This window comes from Dipteris shenzhenensis, chromosome 14 (genome assembly GCF_047967505.1).
Source record: "Dipteris shenzhenensis isolate YYH24624 ecotype China chromosome 14, Dip_SZ_1.0, whole genome shotgun sequence".
NCBI classification, from domain to species: domain Eukaryota; kingdom Viridiplantae; phylum Streptophyta; class Polypodiopsida; order Gleicheniales; family Dipteridaceae; genus Dipteris; species Dipteris shenzhenensis.
The window spans coordinates 14,657,882-14,679,599 of record NC_141609.1 but is presented as its reverse complement, the minus strand read 5'-3'; the positions used below and the strand labels follow the sequence as shown (position 1 = coordinate 14,679,599).

The following is a 21,718-nucleotide window of genomic DNA, read 5'->3' as shown; positions in this document are numbered from 1 at the left end:
TCTTTTGTGAGGAAGATAGTCAGTGAGAGGTATGTTGAGCTATTGCGGTTGGTTCATAGTGCAGTTTGTGGGCCTATGCCTACTATTTCACTGGGTGGCATCTCTTACTTTGTGACATTTATTGATGCTGCTACAAAGTACATATGGATATATCTGATTTGGCAGAAGCATGATGTATATGAGACATTTCAGTGCTTCTTGGGTAATGCTGAAAATCAGTCAGGAAAGAAGCTATTGAGCTTGATGACTGATGGTGATGCAGAGTTTACCTCTTTTAGATTTCAGCATCTATGTGATACACTTGGTATCAGGAGGGTGCTGACCACTCCTCAGCTTCTGGTCATGATGCCTTGGCAGAAGGTATCAATCGGATTCTATTGGACAGGATTGGTAGCATGCTATGATATGCAGGTCTTACCGAATGCTATTGGGTTGCGGCATGTAAGATAGCTACATACTTGCTTAACAGGTCACCCAGGAGATCTCTGAATGGGAGAGTGCCATTTGACTTCATGAGCATTTACGTGTGTTTGGCTGCAAGGCTTATGCTCATGGTTCCCAATCGAGGAGGTGTATCTTTCTTGGATACAGTGAGTCCAGTAGGGACTACAAGTTATGGGATTCTTCAACTAGAGAGTTCATACGTAGCCATAATGTCTATTTCAGAGAGGATGCTATGTTTAGATAGCCCATGACTGTGGATAGTAGGAGAGTGGTGTTCTAGGAGGGTGTAAGTGCACTGATACCTCCGAATTCTTTGCAGGGGCAGCCCATATCCCTTAGAGTGGGAGGTTTTTCCCACAGTGAGCAAGTTATAAAGTTGGGATAGCCATGGTTACTTCCTGATTTTTGTCAGAGACGGTCAGATGTCTCGAGCATTCCACAGGTTTATACTCCTATGGAGATTATTGATGCATCTTCTATGGACAGTTACAGTTTGCTCCAAGGATGTGGAGTGCCTCTTGCAGATGAGGATGAGGCTATGCATGGTGAGGAGGATACCTTGGCTAATGATGCCCGGTATGATCCATTGGCTGGTTATGCCAGGACAGATGTGCTTTTTGCAGTTATTAACTCGGGTCATATTGCGCATGGGCAGGAATCATTGATATGTTTGCTTCGTAAGTGCCTCCATGGCCAGAAGCAATCCCCTCGAGCTTGGCTTCATAGGTTTGATACCGTTATGATGTGATGCACAATGAGACAAGTTATGGTCTCAGTATTCAAGAGGTTGCTATCCTTCTGAGGTTACTTACCATATGGTTCCTTATGGATAGGGATGCCTTGTAGTGGGAACTGCATGGTCTTGATGATGTTTGTCAGATACTTGGTTGTTTTAGTATGGAGAGGGGGAAGTTATTGAGTACTCCATTGCCTGTATTGGCTCCATACTTGAAACACTGCAGGTTTGACGGTCATAGATTAGTTGAGTAGCAGGTTATGGTTGATATGGCAGCCATAGTACTTCATGCATCCATGACTGTGTTGAGACTTGGTTCTCACATGTTTGCCATTGGGGCTACACTTCCGGTTCTTACTTCCGTTGCAGTGGGAGTTGGTAGCATGATTATGGTAAATTTTAGCAGTAGGAAAGCGGTTGTGGACATCAGGTCCTTATGCTTCCAGGAGCAGCATGCAGGTGACGCAAGTTGGGTAGACTAGCAGAGATCTATTGTAGGGCATGTGCTTATGGTCACACATGGTACAGAGACATTTTCTTTGCACAGTGACAGTTTGGGTGCTATGGACTTAGCACAGGAGCACGTGGTGGTGAGAGTTCACTCTCCCAGTGAGATCTGGCATGAGATCTTGGTTGATAGGCATCTACAACTCGTCATTTTGTATCCTGCAAGCCTGATGTCTGCTAGCAGCTTATCCTCTATGCACTTTGCACATTGTAAAGTGCGGATGGGCATAGGATGATGGTCTAGTCATCTTGTTTTTTAGCCTATGGCTGATTGTATTATATGTGTATTATACTCCCTTAAAGGCACACTACCTTTAAGTGGGAGGTTGTTGGGGTAAAGGGCAGTGTGCCCACTCACTTGTACAGTGCCCAAGTATACTCATATATATATGATAGAGGAATAAGCTGGAGTAGCTTTTGCTGCACCACATTTTGGTGTCTCCTTAAGCCTTTGTGTGTGCTCTCCTCACCACACTTCATCTGCATCAATGGCCCATCTTAGTACCCCATCTAGGCCTTCATGGTACAACACCCCATCAAAGAGAGTGTAGCACCTACTATCTCTACGGATTTTCTTTCTCTCATAGCTAGTACTTTCGGAGGAAAGGAGAAAGCAGCAGAAACTTACAGATACCACCATACCATGGATCCCCAACTTTTATGGCTGCTATAAGGGTTACATCGAGGCACTCCTCTAAATCAATTAAAGCATTCTTCAAGTTGGAACAACCCCCTTTTACAATTTTGAAAGAAAAAACATATTCTTGTAAATCTGCCAACCATTCGGCCAATCGGCCCATGGGATTTGGTGATTGAAGAACCTGCTTTGCAAGACCATTGCGACAAATTATAAAGAAGGACTTTCCCACCACATAATGCTTAAATTTCTCAATGCAGAATACCAAAGACAAAGCATGCTTGTCAACCTTAGAGTAGCATCATTCAGTTTTGAGCAATTGTCGAGAAGCAAATCGAATGGGATACATGAACCGATCCTCCCCTTGCTGGAGAAGAATACTCGCCAGAGTGTGCTCACCAAACCCACGATTGATATAGAAAGTCTTTGACCAATCAGGATTGCATAGAATAAGTTCTGAAGCGAGAGAACTTTTGATTTGCACAAACCCATGATCACAATCCTCATCCCAAGAGAAATCAACTCCATATTTTAATAGCATAGTCATGGGTCATGTCAAAGTAGCATATTGATCAATGAAGCAGTGATAATATCTTGCTAGATTGACAAATGAGCATACCTAACGTTTGGTTGTTGGCAGGGAGAGCTTGAGGATAGCTTCTACCTTCTCGGGGTCAGGCTTGATGCCCTCAGATGAGAGAATATGTTCCAGTAATCTCCCTTGAGTAGCACCAATGGTGCATTTATTAGGGTTGAGGCTGCCATTCGCATCATTGATCCTTTGGAAGGCCAACCTAACCTTCATGACATGCTCTTACGTGCCGAGAATATACAAAAATTATCTAAAGCCACCTCCAAGAAAACCCCCAAATATGGAGCAAACACCATCTGCATAAATCTTTAAAAGGTAGCAGGAGCATTGGTGAGGCCAGATGGCATTACTTTGAATGCATAGGTCCCCCAAGGTGTGGCAAATGTGGTTTTAAGCACATCCTCCTCAGTAATTCTGATTTGATAAAACCCAGCGTAACCATCACAGAAAGTATACATCTCATGACCACTTACCTTCTCAAGAATGAAGTCTTGAAAGGGAAGAGGATGATGGTCCCTCTTGGTGGCTGCATTGAGTTTCTTATAGTCGATGCAAACCCGCCACTTGTTGTTTTTCTTCGGGGTGACTACCACTGGTGAAACCGATTTAGTATTGTGAATCGAAACAATAAACCCAACTTCTATAAGTTTTTGCAACTCTGAGCACAAAGCATCGGTCTATAGGACCCTAATCTCTAATACTTCTAATCCATAGGCTTCGCATCAGGCTTCAGCTCTATCTTGTGCTCTATGGCAATCACATGGCGAAGGTGGTGGTAGCTAGTTGCAAAGAGGTCATGGAAATCTTTGAACATTTCTAGGAACTCATCTTTCTCACTTGGAGTGAGGTCTGGGGAAAGCATAGATTCAAGCTGTTGAGGACTAGCTGTTACCTTTTCTATAGGTGGCAGGGTCAAAGACACCCCCACCATGTAAACTTCCTCTCTGAGAACTCCTTCTCCTCATCTGATTCTTCCATTGATTCAAACATTGAGGATGAGAGAGTATCATTGTCTTGCTCCTCTTCTTCTTCTGGTTTAGTGGCACCTAGTTGCACTGGGATCTTCTCTTAAAAGCACCAAAAGACATGTGTCTTGTCTTCCAATAGCTGACTGCATCACTCTTTCTCAACCATGGTCTCTAGAGTATGGCTGGGTAACTCTTGCCTCTGTCTTCGATGTCCACTACATAGAAATTGACGATGGTGGTCAACCCATTGACAGTGATGGGCAAATCCTCAATGACTCCCAGGGTGGCGAGCCATCGACCAGCTGCTACCTTGATTCGAGTGGAGGAATGCCTTGTGCATTTCAAATTCAATTTCTTCATGATATGGGGCACCATGATATTACATGTAGCTCCCCGATCGACACACACACTTTTGACATGGCAATTATCTATGATGACATCTACTGTATGCGAGTGCCGATCAATTTCTTCAGAGATAGAAGAAACCTCTCGTACCTTTTCCTTTTTCTTGCTCCTTCCTGTTGATAGCCCTTGCTGTAGCTCACGTCTCACCTTAGGGCTTGATGCTATTAGTTGAGGAAGCATGATGCTTAAAGACCAATGAGCAAGGTCCTAAACGATCGAATAGTCCTCTTGTCTTGAGCTAATGGGAAAATCTGAGGGCGACCACTTACTGATCTTTTAGAATTCTCTATTGGTGGGTCTGCCATCTTAGCATCTAAGGGCTTTGAGAAGGACACCTTCTTCTTGGAGTGGCCCAGTCCACGGTTTAGAGAGGGTCCGAGGTGGTACGACTTCTTTTCCTGAGGTCAAGGATCTCTATGTCAGAATCCTCGGTGCCTGATTCACTTAGAAGATTCACCCTTGGAATATTGGGACATTTCGTGTGATAATGACCCTTTTGGTGGCACTCGTAGCAGACAACATTGGCACATTCTCTTGGAGGGCGATTGGCTTGATTTTTAATGCCTACCAGCTCAAGTCGAATATCATTTAGGGCCTTGGATAGGTCATTGACTTTGGGTTCTTTAGTAGGAGGGGCTAAAGTAGTAGGAAAGAGGGGGGCTCGTGGGCAAGGCTGGGGAAATCTTCCAAGTGGAGGGTGAGGATATACACCTTGTTGAGGGCAAGCAACTAAGGGAGGACCATACATTTCAGGTGGAGGTGGTGGATACATCCCTGATGGGGGGTGGGGATATGCCCCTGAGTTGGACCCCCCAGGTTGTTGTTGTAAGAATTGAGGGGGTTGCGGAGGGACAACCGTCTTCTTTGAAGCAGGGTAGACTGAACTTTATCAAACTTTTGAGCAATCTCATGTGCTAGCACCATGGTTTCTAGATTCTCCCATTTAAGCTTGAGGTAGAATTTGTCACTTGCTCTTGCTATAAGGTAGCCCAACACATGCTGAGTCATTCCATCTCAAAATCCGACATTGTCCTCCTATGTAGCAATTAAATGGTCTAGGAGCACGGTCACTCGATCCACATATCGACGCGCCGTCTCACCTTCTGACTACTTCAAGTTTGCCACCTACAGGTACACATTCTCGACTCCTCTTCTTTGCCGAAATACTCAATCATCACTGATGTCAACCTTGGCCAGCTTTGGCAAACATCTTCGGCTTGCTTCTCATACCACACTTGAGCCAAACCCTCTAGAAATGTGGGAAGAACCAACAACCATCTATCTTCAGTAAGAAAGTTAAGAGAAACACAACGGTGCTTGAAGGCCACAAGATACTCATTTGGATTTTCTTCAACCTGACCACAGAACACGGGAATGTCAGCCATGCTTGGAAGATGGAAAAGAGAGAGGCAAAATGAGGCTTATCTATTGGCAAACAATGGAAAGAGGTAGCTTGAACTGAAAATCAGGTGAAGATCATCTACAAAGCACACATAGGCAGGCTAGGGTGTGATTGGTGTATTGTGAAATATTATATGGGAAGAATCTTCAGCATAGAATAGCTCATAGACAATCTTAAAAGGACCAACCCTCATGATATTTCATCCATCTTTACAAGCAAGGGTTAGAGATGTGGAATTGCATGAGGTTGTTCATCAAGGCAAACAAGAATGCCATGACAAATGTCAACAATTAGAAAGCTTGCACATCACCTTTAGCTTCTTCCAGTTCTTGTAGTCACCATGCTATTTCTTCAAGGGGTGTGTGGTTTGGCATCCTTCTTTTGAGCAATGTCCTTAAGGACCTTTCTGATGATCTTCCAAAGTCGGTAAACTCGTATCAAATATGCCCAACACTTAGTGTCATGATGACCACAATCTTTGCATTCCTTACAAATGATCACGCTCATTCATGGCTTGCGACTTTATTGGGGCAGTGCTTCCACTCGCTTCATGTGATTGAAGTACAAGCTTCTCGTGCTAAGAAATCAGCAACTAAATTTTGAGCTCGAGGTATATGCTGAATTTTTACCTCTTCAAATTATTGGCAAAGTTCCAATGCTTGTTGATGTCATGGAACCAAGCCCTCGCTCCGCTCCTTCCACCTTCCACTAACTTATTCACACATGAGTTGAGAATCTCCTTGCACCTCAAGTTGCTTGATGCGGTGTTCTTGCACCTTTTGTAGCCCAAAAATGAGTGCCGAGTACTTAGCTTGGTTACAAGTACTTGTTGGTGCAGACTTGCTATAATAATACACCTCACCCCCTGGTGAAGTGAGCTTCACACCCACAGCTTCACACCCACACTAGCAACCTTGATTTGTATGTGCTGTCAAATTGGAGGAGCGAAGATGTCATCACACCAAGACTAAAATCCGGACATCCCAAGTTTCTCGGTAGTCCAAGATAGGTAGAAGGAGAGGGTGGGGAGAATTCAATACTTGAGCAAGACGTTCAGCACCAAATAAACTTGCAATCCTTTATTGATAGTTTATCTTTAGACCAAAAAGAATTACAACTTGAAGCTCAAAATGAGGCACAGAGGGTTGATTAGGTACAAAGGGATTCCTTGGTTGAAACATTACCCAAGCCCTAGAAACCTTTGTAGTGAGATCGAGAAGAAATCATTCAAGACGAGCTTATCCACATGAATGAATAAGTAGATGCACCAAATCTCCCCACAAGCTTGGGGAGCTTCCCACCCTTCAAAGAATGTCACCCTTTTAATTACCTCTGATGCAACAAGTAGCTCAATCACCACACAATGAGTATAATTGAAATCAAAGTCCTCCCAGTGTATCACTAGTTCTTTACCTTGAATCATCCATGGTGTATCATCCCACCCATCGTCTCCTTGAACAATGCATTGTACAATCAATTGTTGAAGATAGACATGAAGATCAAGAAAGAGATCTCGCCAATTGGTAGCCATAATGAGCGGAGGACCAAACAACAAATCCTTGAACTCATTGAGAAGTGACATAAATATCCACCCTCCTTGTGTGGCGTGCATCCAAGGAATGAACTTAAGAAAGTTCAAAATCTGCGATCTAGTATGAGATATGAATAGAGCACATGAAATGAAGTACTTTTGCTTTTTACAAGAAGAGGAAACTCCCTACGGTTAGAAAGTTACAGTTCATGAGATTTCACCATATAAGCAATATCATTACACTTTCATCACTTCCTATTTGTTGGCCCATTGGTAAGTCTTCCTTTTGTGAATGGGGAGGTTTTGGGTTCAATTCCCACTCCTTAATAAAAAGAGATGAGAGGAGAGGAGAAGAGAAGAAAAGGAGAAGAAGATAGGGGGGCGTGAGGTCTATTGCAGATGCATAGGAGTAGTTTTGCATGGCACCGCATAGGAGATGCACAGGAGCGATTTTGTAGGCACGGTTGACCAAAAGACGTGTGGTGCCACACAAAAGACATGCAGGAACCTAGAAGATGCACAGGAACCGTAGGCTAAAGGTGCAAAAACTGAGAAGTTTTGCAGCTGCAGAGACGGAGAATTGCGAGTAGAAGACATGCAGATTGGAGGCACAGAAGTAGAGAACTGCACACGGAAGGTGCTACAGAACTACACCCAGCCATAGGAGTAACAAATTTTATGCCACTAGCCATGGAGATTTCGATCCCAGCAGCCACACCAATTCTATTAACTAGAAAAGAATTCGAGGCATGATGCTAGATGCGAGGCATGGCAACGCTCGAGGGCCATAGAAGAAAAGGGAACATGAGGGAAGAAGCATTAACATAGGTGGGGAAAAAGGATTAAGAGGGGTGGGAATGAAGAGAGGGACTATGCCAAAAGGGGGAGGGGAGAGGGGGAAGAGGAGCACGTACATGATGGGAGGTGGAATGTAGAGATGGAGACATCAAGGAAAGAGAGTCATGCTTTATTTGAAAGGAAGGATGGGGGGGGGGAACTCAAAGTACTAGCTAGGTGGCTTTACAAGAATGAGCGTGTTACATCAAGGAATAGCCCCCTCCTTTTATAGCCAAGAGAGAGGGTCTCTCCTAATAAATGCATCCTCCCACATGCATGGTGTGTGTGAAAAATTCTCCCATGTGGGCTAGGTGGGTACACACTCTCAATTGTGTGCGATGACCCTTTGCCTCATTTTTCCACATAAATCAAACCCCATATCCCAAGTGATGGGTTATCGGAGTGAGTAGGAGTTTTGGGAGTGAGGAGACACACCCACAGTAGTCACACACCAGTGGGTGGGGATAAGCAATGAGTGGTACCTCCCCAAGCACACACACTAGTATATATATCTGTGGATAAGACTAGGACCACTAAGTACCTAAGTACAATGTGTACTTAGCGTACTTAGTAGTACTAGAATAAAAACTGTTACAGGGTGGCCAGTGCCTTTACCCCAACAACCTCCCACTTAAAGGCAATGTGCCCATAAGAGAGAGTAAAGAAAAAACAGCAATATACATCATCATGTACAAGACCAATTGGTCTGCTTATCCTATACCCATAAGCCATCTGCAGTGTGCAAACCGCTCACAGCAGCCAATCCTTTGGTCAACAAATCTACTGGATTGTCATCAGTGTGAACTTTCACAAGTTGAAGTTGCTTGTTCTCAAGCACCTCCCTGATAAAATGATACTTCACGTCGATGTGCTTCGTCTTTGCATGAAAAATAGGATTTCGTGCCAACTGTATGGCACTCTGACTATCACAATGCAACAATGGAGTATCACTAGAGTAGCCCAAATCTGCCACTAGCCGAGATAGCCATATAGCTTCCTTGCATGCCTCAGTGGCTGCAATATATTCAGCTTCTGTAGTAGACAGAGCAATGCACTGCTCCATTCTAGATACCCACGACACTGCACCTCCAGTGAAAGTGAAAACATATCCGGTAGTAGACTTCCGGGTATCAGGGTGACCGGCATAATTAGAGTCTGTATAACCCTGCACTTTTGCATCTTGACTGCCGAAACATATACACAAATCTTGTGTACCCTTCAGGTATCTCATGACACCTTTCACTGCATTCCAATGCTTCTTGCCGGGGTTTGCCATGTATCTACTAACCACTCCCACTGCAAATGCAATATCGGGCCTGGTTGCAACCATAGCATACATGAGACTGCCACACGCTGATGCATACGGAATCTTTGACATCTCAGCCCTCTCGGCATCTGTCTGAGGGCTATCCAAAGCACTAATTTTCACATAAGGAGGCAATGGAGTACCAATACTCTTCCCCCCCTCCATGTGAAATCTCTGCAGGACCTTGCCAATGTATTCCTTCTGAGACAAGTATAGCAACCGGTTTTCCCTATCCCGAAGTATCCGCATGCCCAGTATATGGTTGGCATCACCAAGATCCTTCATATCAAAGGTTTGGTGCAATCTTTTCTTCAAGGCATTGATCTCCTTATGAGATTTTCCAGCAATCAACATATCATCCACATACAAAATGAGGATCAGTAAACTGCCATCTGAAGCTTTCTTGGTATACAAGCAGTGATCAATGTCACTTCTCCTATAACCTTGGATTTGCATGAATGTATCAAACTTATGATACCATTCTCTGGGTGCCTGCTTAAGACCATAAAGACTTTTCTTCAGTCTGCACACAAGCTTCTCCTTTCCCTTTACTGTAAAACCTTCTGGTTGCTGCATAAAAATCTCTTCATGTAAATCACCATGAAGAAATGCCGTCTTGACATCCATTTGGACCAAGTCCATATCTGCATGTGCAACCAATGCTAATACAGTTCTGAGAGTTGTCATCTTAACGACAGGAGAGAATATCTCATCAAAGTCAACACCATATTCCTGCTTGAACCCCTTGGCAACCAGTCTGGCTTTATGCCTTGGCTTTTCACCAGGTGTGACCTTAAGTCGATAAACCCATTTGCATGGCAGTACCTTTTTACCAATAGGCAAGGGTACCAATTCCCAAGTGCCATTTTTGTGAAGACTGTCCATTTCAGATTTCATAGCAAGATCCCATTGAACCTTGTCTGCCCTCTGCCTAGCCTCTCTGTAGCATGAAGGCTCTCCACAATCAGTGAGCATTAGATAATCAAAGCCAGGAATAATAATCTGTTTGGCTGCCGTGTCGGTCTGGTTGACCTTCTAACCTGATGACCATCATCATGAGGTGGCTGTCCAGCCTGTTCATCACCCAGTTCTGGCTGCATTTGCATGTCAGGAAGATCATCTAACTGTGGTACATCCATTGGGATATCATCTGCCATATCTGGCTGTCCATTTGGACCTGCTGCAGCATCATTTAATGGCTGGTTATGCTGCTGTTGTGGCTGATTTACAGCCTGTCTGTGTTGCCCATGATGCCTGTCATCATCAATAGTTACTTTTAAGGGTCCCTGCTGTACAACAGGTTCCTTGAACATGATGGTTTCATCAAACACGACATCATTGCTGCGTATAAGCTTTCTGTTCTTGGGATCCCAAATCCTGTAGCCCATCTCACCTTTGTCACCGTAACCTAGGAATATGCATTTAAGAGACTTTGGATCCAGTTTAGTTCTGTCCTCCCTGCGTACATGCACATATGCGACACAACCAAAGACCCGTAGGTGTTTGTAAGATGGAGGCTTACCCGTCCATGCCTGTTCAGGCACACCGCCACATAGTCTCTTGTTTGGTGACCTATTAATAAGGTGCACAGCTGTCTTTACAGCTTCAGCCCAAAATGTGTGGGGCAGTGCAGCATGTGACAACATGGATCTGACTTTCTCTTGAATGGTCCTGAACATTTTTTCAACGGTACCATTCTGTGGAGGATCATATGGTGCAGACAACACCCTTTGAATACCCTTTGCCTCACAGAATTCTTGAAACTCTTTGGACAAATACTCTCCACCATTGTCAGATCGTAAAGCTTTCAGTTTATTGCCTGTCTCATTTTCGACCAGTGCAACAAACTTAGTGAAAGCCTTGAACGTATCACTCTTCTTTTTGAGAGTGTAAACCCACACTTTGCGGGTGGCGTCATCTATGAATGATAGTATGTACTTAGAACCTCCTAAAGAGAGTGTAGGCATCTCACACACATCTGTATGTACAAGCTCCAAGAGCTGTAATTTCTGATCTGACCTTCTCTTATGAGGTATTTGTACTTGACGACCGTAGAGACAAAATTCACATTTCTTTAAATCTGAAAATTTTAGACTCGGCAAGTAACCAAAATGAGCCAATTGCTCCATTCCCTTAATACTCATATGGCCAAGCCGGCTATGCCACAATGAAATCTTTGGCAGCTCGGCGGCATTTACATCGGAATGCGGACAATGTCCAGCATGAAGTGAATACAAAGTATCAACCTTAGGACCCCTGGCAATAGCCATTGCCCCTTTGCTGATTTTCCATTTCTAACTGCCAATTCTGACTACCAAAGGTGGTCTGATAACCATCGTCATCCAATAAACCTGTGGAAATCAAGTTCTTCTTCACTTCAGGGACATGCCTGACTCCTTTGAGCATTAACTGTTGGACATTTTCAAGAACAAGCCTGACATCACCTATGCCAATGATCGAACATGCATGGTTATCACCAAGAAAGACAACTCCCTTCTGCCCTCCTGCATATCTGACAAACAGATCTCTGTAGGGTGTAACATGAAAGGAAGCACCTGAATCTATAATCCAGGAAAGCATATCTGATCCATCACCAGCATGAAGTGTATGAGCCTCCAGTGAAGAGGTGAAACATATCTCACGTCCACTGTCACTGTCACTAACATAAGTAACATGCAACTCCTCTTTTTCCTTGCCCTTAGACTTGCCTTGAGTCTTGCCTTCTTTGGCTCTCAGGTCGTTCTTCTTTTGAAAACACTTTTTCTCAATATGTCCCTTCTTGCCGCAATAGTTGCATACAAGATCACTTTTAGAGCGGGACTTGCTCCTCTCTCTTTCTTTGTAGTTTCCACGTGTCTTGGACCTGCTGCGTGCATTCAAAGCATTCGACTTCCCAACAGCATTGTTCTTTCTATTCATCTCTTCCTGTAGAAGAGCACTCTCCACATCTGCAAATAACAGAATGGCATTTGAGTTGCTGGTAGAAGTCCTGAATGTGTCCCATGACTCAGGTAGAGAACATAGGATGAGTGTAGCTTTCAGCTCATCATCGAGCTTCAACCCCTGGTTGATCACCTGGCTGAATATGCTGTTAAACTCAATAATATGAGTGGACATAGGTGTCCCCTCCTTCATTTGAAGACCAACAAGCTTTTTCAGCCAGTAAGCTTTTCCTGTGGCACTTTTCTTGGCATAAGTATCCTCAAGACGTTTCCACATCCTCCACGCAGTAGGTTCATCCCTGATGCCTACAACCAGTGAATCAACAACTGTAAGCATAATGGTCGACATGGCCAAGTTGTCCATCTTCTCCCACTGCTCATCAGTAACGTTGGAGGGCTTAACACCCTTCTCCTTTATAGGCTTGTACTGGTCCTTCTGCATCAACACATTGTAGCATTGTGTCCTCCATATGTCGTAGTTTTTAGCTCCTTCGAGCTTCTTTATCTGGAACAAGGACGACACGTCGCTGCCGGAACTCATGGTAAAGAAAGTAGAGTTTGTTCCTCAATGGAACTGCTTGACTCCCTGTAGTCGTGCAATTAAGCAGTGCAATTAAGCACTAGTCACTCCAAGAAAATTCCCCTGCAACGGAAGTACGATCAAAAGTGAACTTGGTACTGTTTCAGTGGCACAAAACCAACTGAATATTTTTCTCCCACTTGCTGCAGAAACAGTACAGCAAGCTGTTCCTGTCTTTTTCGCTGGCGAAAGTGCGGTACGGCTGCATCAAATCGCTCCAGAAAAATCCCAGAACTGATATAATAAAAAAAAACAGCAGTACTTTTTGACTTTTTGATAGTCAAATATGGTCAAACCTGATGTTTGACAGTCCCGGACTGTCAAAAAAACTGTAAACCTCTGATTTTTTGATGAAAATTCCTGATTTTAGACCTCCATATGCTTCAGAAACTTCCCCCCCAACTGAATTTACAGTTTGGAAGTGAGGTGGCTCAAAAGCCCTTTGAATGCATGAAGAAAATCAGAGATTTGACATCCAATCTGGAAAAGATTGACCTTTGACCAAACACTGTAAGTCAAATTTGCACTTTCAAAGCATAGTAGTGCTCCACGAGATAGTCTGATGCATGTAGAGTGCTCCCACTTGATAGATTGCCGGTCAGGCAACAAAAGCCCCAAATTTGACAAAAGTCAAACTTGGTCAAAATCGACCAAATCTGTACCAAATGTGGTTGTACTTTCAGCAACAAGTTAAAGCATATGTCCCACGCACAATAGCATCATAAGCCCCATAAACTGATAGCACATTCCGTGCACTAACACAGTAAGTGTCATCAACAGCTGCTACTCACAAGGCATTTGACTACATATCCATTTGGGTTGCATCCAACATAGCATACGCTGCAAGTATCAGTGCCAATGCATACACTCAGTGCCAACACTCAGTGCCAACACTGACAAGCACAGATCTGCCAATGCATACACTCAGTGCCAACACTGACGTACAATCACTGGCCAAGTGATAAGACCTGTCTCGACACTGTTTGCAGCATAAGCTAAGCCTCAGTGCGAGTGTAAGCCCTGCCACAAGTAGAACCCCTGCACCTGTACGTGTATATGCGCAGTTCGCGGTACAAGGAAATGAAAATGGCAGGAATGGAAAGTACAATGCAAGTAATACAGAGTATCTGGCTAATGTGCCAATGGCAAAATGTGAGGAGCAGCTCTCAAAAAACCAGAAATGAGCAGCCCACAGCAACTGGAAGAGGACTGCTTAGACTGTGGTCGGCCACAATAGCAGCAACTAGCGATGTAGATCTCAGAAAAGGAGCAGCAGCTTTGGTTTGTCGTCAGGCTTTCAGAACAGCAATGTGTCTGTCTTTGGGCGGCGCATCTTCAGCAAGGTTGGGTAGAAGCATTTGCTTTGTGAAGTGGCGAGACAGAAAACCAATAAAGGACAGGAGACACTCCTTCTGAGCAGCAATGTGGCGGCCATGTCTAGCAGCAATGAAGAAGGTATTGCCTTTGAGCAGAATTCTGTCTCCGAGAACAAAGTAGAGCATAGGCTCCTTCTCTAGCAAAAAAAAAAAAATATGCACAACCTTTGCATCCATCGCTATGCCAGCCACCGCAGGTCGCGTCCGCATGCCCGCTAACAACAGAGTTCATAGCAGTGCTGCCCTTCAGACTCATGGCATCTGGCAGAGCGCCATCGTGTATGACCCTTACGCCCCTGATCAGAAACAACCTGCCCCCGATCGTGGAGGAGAATCCGCTGTCTCTGGCGCTGAGCAGAATGCCTACGATAGTTTCAAGGGCTTGCTTGCCTTAGCCCGCCTTACCGGCTCCAATGCCGACGAGGCTCGCGGCTCCTGTAAGAAATGTGGCAGAGTTGGGCATCTCACCTTTCAGTGTCGCAATTTTTTGGCCGTTAAGGAGGAAGTCGTAGCAACTGCCGCGGCTTTGATGGAATGGGAGGGAGGCTTGAAGAAGGACAAGGCGGACGATGGATCGACGGGTTCCTCAAAGGAAGGGAGTTTAGACGAAGAAAGTGATCTCTCCGATAGCTTCGAGGATTCTGAAATGGAGCGGGCAATCGCGGCTAAGTTCGGAAAGAACGTTCTCAAAAGCTCTGATACCAGTTGACGGGTTACCGGAGTGAGTAGGAGTTTTGGGAGTGAGGAGACACACCCACAGTAGTCACACACCAGTGGGTGGGGATAAGCAATGAGTGGTACCTCCCCAAGTACACACACTAGTATATATATCTGTGGATAAGACTAGGACCACTAAGTACCTAAGTACAATGTGTACTTAGCATACTTAGTAGTACTAGAATAAAAATTGTTACAGGGTGGCCAGTGCCTTTACCCCAACACCAAGTATAAGATACTCCCTTGGTCTCTTCCCAATTTTATAATATGTTCAAACATCTAGGAGGACAAGTGGAGGGTTGGCACAAGGAGTCTTGCCACCTCATCCTACTTTTCCCATTATTTAACTTGCATACTTTGACTATCTACACCCCCCCCACATGGACCTATCCTACATGGAGGGAACAATCTAATATAATATCCATCTCCACCTATTTTATATTACTTCTGCCATGGTCCTTGGTCCATGTCTCACTAAATGCAGGCATGGGACCGCCTAGGTGGAGGGGTGGCACATGGAGGAACCATGCCACCTTAATATAACTACCATGGATTATGGACAACACACCTTATGGGTCCTCTTACGTGGAAGGGTGGGACATGGTCATGCCCTGCCACCTCAACCCTGGCCCTATGCACACCATATTTTATTATACTATTGCCACATATACAAGCACACACATATATTTATTCCTTTTACCTTGGTAAAATTTATCCATAACAGTGCATGCCTAGTGATAAGTGGCAAAGCTACAGCAAAAGGTTGCTTGATGATAAGTAATCAAGTGGCGTAGGCCAGAGACTACATTGTGCAAAGTAGTGCAGAGATGCCATGTGTCGAGCTATGCAGTGTTCTGAACAAATAGATTACATCTCATTATTATGCCAGTGCGCCTTCATGACATCAGGAAAATTTTTAACGAGAGCGCGGGTCCACACAAAATTTAAATATTCACCTAGGAGCGCATCGTGTCTCAGCCCCAAAATGGCCCTAAAAATCATTTTGTGATTGGCTACAGCCAAGAAAACATTGACCCATAGTATATGCATACTTGCAAGGATTTTAGTTGATCCGTGTCCATGTGGGATTCACATTGCAACTGTTGACAGAGGGGAGGGAGGGGGAATGAGGGAAAGGGAGGGAGGCAAGAAAGGAAAAGGAATGGGATAGGGGAGGGGAGGGAGAAAGGAAGGGAAGGGGCAAGGAAGAGGAGGGGGGGGAGAGAGAGAGAGAGAGAGAGAGAGAGAGAGAGGGGGGGGGGGAGGGGGAGGGGAGGGAGGTAAGAAAGAGAGGAAAAGGAATGGGAAAGGGAGGGGAGGGAGAAAGGAAGGGAAGGGAAGGAGAAGGGGCAAGGAATAGGAGAGAGAGAGAGAGAGAGAGAGAGAGAGAGAGAGAGAGAGAGAGAGAGAGAGAGAGAGAGGGGGGGGGGGGGAGGGGGGGAAGGGGAGGGGAGGGAAGTTGAGGGAAATGGAAGGGCAGGGTAAGGAACACAGAAAGGGGAAAGGAGGGAAGGGAGGAAGGGGAATAGTGAGGGGGAGGATGGAGAATACTTCCAGAGCCACATTGGTAGATCTGTCAACAATCAAAGAAGGTCCAATTTTGGCGAAAGAAGTGGAGAAGAGAATAGACAAAGAGGAGCGTGTTGTCATTCCAAGAGCATCTATCTTGTATTTTAATGGCTCATATAAGAAGAGCTTACATCATGCCAAAGGAGGTTATGTGATCAATGATTTAGAGGACAAGTTGATTTAGAAGGAGGGAGTACATCTAGAAGCCAAAAGAAATAATGAAGCAGAGTACATAGCATTATGTGAAGGGTTGTAGATTGCTCTAAAACTAAGAATTCAAAACTAATGATTAAGGGATATTCTATTTTAGTGGTGAAGCAGGTCCTAGAAAGTTGGCAAGCAAAAAACCCAAAGTTGACAGGGTATCTAGCCAAAGCTAGAAGGCTATTGTATCAATTTATAGCATGGAACATTTAGCATGTGCGAAGGGAGGATAATCAAGTGACACATGAATTGGCTCAAGAAGTGAGTGATCAAGACCCTATCAAAGCTTGAAGATCCACTACATAAATGGAGAGAATACTTGGCCCATGTAGTAGATTTAATACTCACTAGTCATTTGCCTTAGCTACTTAAGAAGAGTAACAAGTATCACTTCATAAGAAGATGCAAACAGTATATGATGGTTGATGATGAGCTCCACATGAGAGGGACTAATTAGGTTCTGAGGAGAGCTCCTTGATGAGATATATTATATACTATCATTTAGTCATGAAGGAGCTTGTGGAGGACACTATGCATTTTAAGGTTACATTCCAAAAAATACTTCTGGAGGGTTATGTGTGGCCTTTAATATAGAAAGATATGTAGCACTGGTGTAGATCATGCCATGAATGCTAGAGGATGGGAAGAAGAATTCTTAAGATGGAGCCGAGGAATATAATGTTGGTTTATGATATTTTCAAGAGATGGGGTATAGATGCAATTGGTCATTTACCCAGAATTGCTAGAGGGAAGTGTTACATTCTTACTACACTAGAGTATTTATCAAAATGGGCAGAGGTGAAGGAAGGAAAGAGAGTGGACAACAAAGGGGTTGCTGATTTTGTATATAAGCACATATGCTACAGATTTGGAATTCCCCTAGAGTTGCTGTCAGATAATAGTCCTGGATGGAGAGGAGAGGTGATGGAACATTTGCACAGAAAGTTGAATATTAAGCATATATCACTCCATATCACCCTATGTAATGTCTTGAATGAGAACTTCAATGGAGACTTCAAATTGATGATGACTAAGATGACAGGAAGTCACTCCAAATATTGGGATTTGGAGATGAATCAAGTTTTGTGGGCATACAGAGTAGTAGTAAAGTGTGTTGTACATAATCCATGGTAGCTATATTATAAAATGTTAAGGTGGCATGGTTCCTCCATGTGCCACCCCTCCACCTAGGCAGTCCCATGCCTTTATTTAGTGAGACATGGACCAAGGACCATGGGAGAAGTAATATAAAATAGGTGGAGATGGATATTATATTGGATTATTCCCTCCATGTAGGATAGGCCCATGTGGGGGGGGTGTAGATAGTCAAAGTATGCAAGTTAAATAATGGGGAAAGTAGGATGAGGTGGCAAGACTCCTTGTGCCAACCCTCCACTTATCCTCCTAGATGTTTGAACATATTATAAAATTGGGAAGAGACCAAGGGAGTATCTCAGCAGACTTGGGATATGGGGTTTGATTTATGTGGAAAAATGAGGCAAAGGGTTGTTGCACACAATTGAGAGTGTGTACCCCACTTGGGCATTATATCAATTCCATGCTTCTCATAACCTAGTGGTGAATCTCACATGTTCATACATGGATTGAAGCTAAGTGGTGTAGGTATTGTGCATTACTTGGACTAATTGTTTGCTCTTGGTCATGGAGCCATAGATTCCATGCAAAGAGCATAGCAATAGGGAAGAACCAACTAAGAAGATGGTTTCCTCACATCTCACAACTCCTTTTCCTTTTTCTGTGGCCTTTCCCTTCCATCCCCCCTTCACACTCTCTTGTGTTTCTTCCCCTCCTTTCCCTATCCTTGCCCCTTCCTCTAACTCCTATGACATCATCATCATCACTCTCATTGTCGTCCTCTACCATAGCCACCACCTTGCACACTCTCCCTCCCCCTCCGTACCCTTATGTCTATGTACACTTGTGTTAGTGTGCGTGTCTCTCTCAGGCATCCCCTCTATCCAAAGTTGCCCTCCCCTTCCTCCTTTATTCCAACCCTTAGCTCCCCACTTCCTACACCCACCACCCTCCCCCCCTCGCCCTCTCTCTCTCTCTCTCTCTCCCCCCCCCTTTCTAGCCACCACCTTGCAAGCTCTCCCTCCCCCTCCTTACCCTTATGTCTATGTGCACTGTGTTAGTGTGTGTGTCTCTCTCAGGCATCCCCTCTATCCAAAGTTGCCCTCCCCTTCCTCCTTCATTCCAAACCTAAGCTCCCTACTTCCTACACCCACCACCCTCCCCCCCGCCCTCTCTCTCTCTCTCTCTCTCTCTCTCTCTCTCTCTCTCCAAAAGCTTTGTTGTGCACCCACCCTCATTCCTCATCTTTGCTCATCCCAAGGAATGCCAGTAGTCTAAATGCTAGCCAGTTCTCATGCTGTAGCTCAACATGGAGGTGTGTGCCCTCAGTAGCTTGAGAGTGCTCTCAACGGAAGCAAGAATGGAAGAGGGAGAGAGAGAGACAGAGAGCCACACAAGTTTTGGTGGGTGCAGAACACCCTAATCTTCTTTTTCATTCATTTATACATGCATTTGAGTATTGTACATTACTGGGGTAAAGGCATAGTGACCTTTAACCCCCACAAGCTCCCACTTAAAGGACAATGTGCCTTTCAGGGGGAACAACTAATGAGCATACTATCCAATGCCCATGAATACATGACAATACTCAAACCGCTGACTAGGTAGACTCTTCGTCAGCATATCTGTAGGGTTATCATCTGTATGAACCTTGACAAGCTCTATGCGCTTGTCCTCAAGTACCTCCCTAATGAAATGGTACCTGACCTCAATTTGTTTGGTCTTTGCATGAAATATCGGATTCTGTGCTAGCTGAATAGCACTCATGGAATCACTATGCCATGTCGGTATACTTGTATGAATCCCCACCATATAGCCTCCTTGCAACCATTTGTGGCTGCAACATACTCAGCCTCTATGGTAGACAAAGTAACACACTTTTGTGCGTGAGACATCCATGACACTGCACCACCTGCAAAGGTGAACACATAACCAGAAGTGGATCTCCTACTATCCACATGCCCTGCATAGTCTGAATTTGTGTACCCAAGTACACGCATGTCTCCTTTACCAAAGCAGATGCACATCTCCTTGGTACCCTTCATGTACCTCATGATGCACTTTCCCAATGCCTCTTTCCTAGATTAGCCATATACCACCTAATAACTCCCATTGCAAATGCAATGTTTGGTCTAGTAGCTATCATAGCATACATAAGATTCCCAACTGCTAATGCATAAGGAACCTTGGCCATCATGGCCCTTTCCTCATCTGATTTGGGACTATCTGTATGACTCAGTTTCACATATGGAGGCAATGGAGTACTCACTACCTTCCCCCCTTCCATATTGAAATGCTGCAATACTTTTGTAACATACTCCTTTTCTAAAAGCCAAAGGAGTTTCCTACTCCGATGACACGTGATGCGCATACCAAGAATATGACGTGCAAGTCCCAAATCCTTCATATTAAAGCCCTCATGCAACTTGGCCTTTAATGTATCTAGCTCATAAGTATTCTTGCTAGCCAATAGCATATCATCCACATATAGTGCCAGGATAATCAGGCTATTATCCTTAGCCCTTTTAGTGTAGAGGCAGTGATCAATTTCACTCCTTCTAAAACCCTGGGACCGAATGAAAGCATCAAACTTCTGATACCATTCTCTAGGCACTTGCTTAAGGCCATAGAGACTCTTCTTCAGCTTGCAAACTAAATGTTCTTTGCCCTTTTCTTCAAAGTCTTCCGGCTGCACCATGTAAATTTCCTCATGCAAATCCCCATGCAAGAAAACTGTCTTGACATCCATCTGCATAAGCTCCATATCCTCTGCTGCCACTGGTCCAAGCATGCATCTAAGTGTGGTCATCTTTACAACCAGAGAGAATATCTCATCAAAGTCCACACCCTTCTCTTACTTGAACCCTTTAGTGACCAAATGGGCCTTGTATCTAGGCACATCATCATCTGTGACCTTCATTTTGTAGACCCATTTACATGGCAATGCTTTCTTTCCATGTGGCAAAGAAACCAAGTCCCAAGTCTTATTCTTCATAAGTGAACTCATCTCTGATTGCATAGAATACTCCCACTTGCATTGATCCTTGCGCATCGTAGCCTCTCTGTAGCAAGAAGGCTCCCCGCAATCAGTAAGCATCACATAGTCTACCCCTGGAACAAACCTATCAAGTGGTCTAGACACTCTAGATGATCTTCTCAAGGGCATTTCAGCTTGCTGTCCCACCTGCATATCAGCCACATTTGGCTCATCATTTCCACCAATAGGTGATCCATCATCTACCCTTGATTGTATACCTATGGGAGTATTTGGTGGTATCATTTCTTGCCATTTGGTGCATGGACAGCTTGCTGTCTATTAACATATGCAGGTGGATTCACATCGTGGAAAGTGATTCTCCTCATTTAAACATCCCTCATGGGTGCCTTATGCATCTTCTTCTCATTAAAGACTACATCATGGCTACGTATGATCTTCTTTGCTTCTAGATCCCAGAGACGATAGCCCATCTCTCCACTTTCACCATAAACTAGAAAGATGCATTTCCTAGACTTAGGATCTAGCTTCTTTCGAAGCTCTTTTGGCACATGTGCATATGCCTCACACCCAAATATATGCAAATGAGAGTAAGAGGGCTTCTTGACACTCCATGCCTCTTAAGGAATACCACCATCCAAACTCTTACTAGGTGATCTATTGATCACATGCACTGCAGTCTTCATTGCCTTAGCCCAAAAACAACCAGAGAGACTTGCGTTGGAAAGCATGCATTGCAACCTTTCTTGAATGGTACGGTTCATCTTTTCTGCAATTGGATTTTGCTCTGGAGTACGAGGGGATGTGAGCTTCCTCTTAATCCCACGTGTATCAAGGAAATGCCGAAAGCCATGAGAGAAATACTCTCCACCATT

The 21,718-nt window shown here is 44.4% G+C and overlaps 2 protein-coding genes across 2 annotated transcripts in view; both read left to right on the top strand.

The window, feature by feature from the left end:
* Positions 1 to 14,071, top strand: part of LOC147894238 (uncharacterized) — a 29,460-nt gene extending 15,389 nt beyond the window's left edge. The window contains exon 4 of the mRNA XM_087384701.1: positions 13,877 to 14,071. Coding sequence (XP_087240827.1) covers positions 13,877 to 14,071 — 195 coding nt within the window. The remainder of the gene's footprint in view (positions 1 to 13,876) is intronic.
* Positions 14,072 to 14,444: 373 nt separating this feature from the next.
* Positions 14,445 to 14,972, top strand: LOC147894237 (CAX-interacting protein 4-like). The gene has a single exon (XM_087384700.1). The coding sequence runs from the start codon at positions 14,445 to 14,447 to the stop codon at positions 14,970 to 14,972; it is 528 nt and encodes a 175-aa protein (XP_087240826.1).
* The last annotated feature ends 6,746 nt before the right edge of the window (positions 14,973 to 21,718 follow it).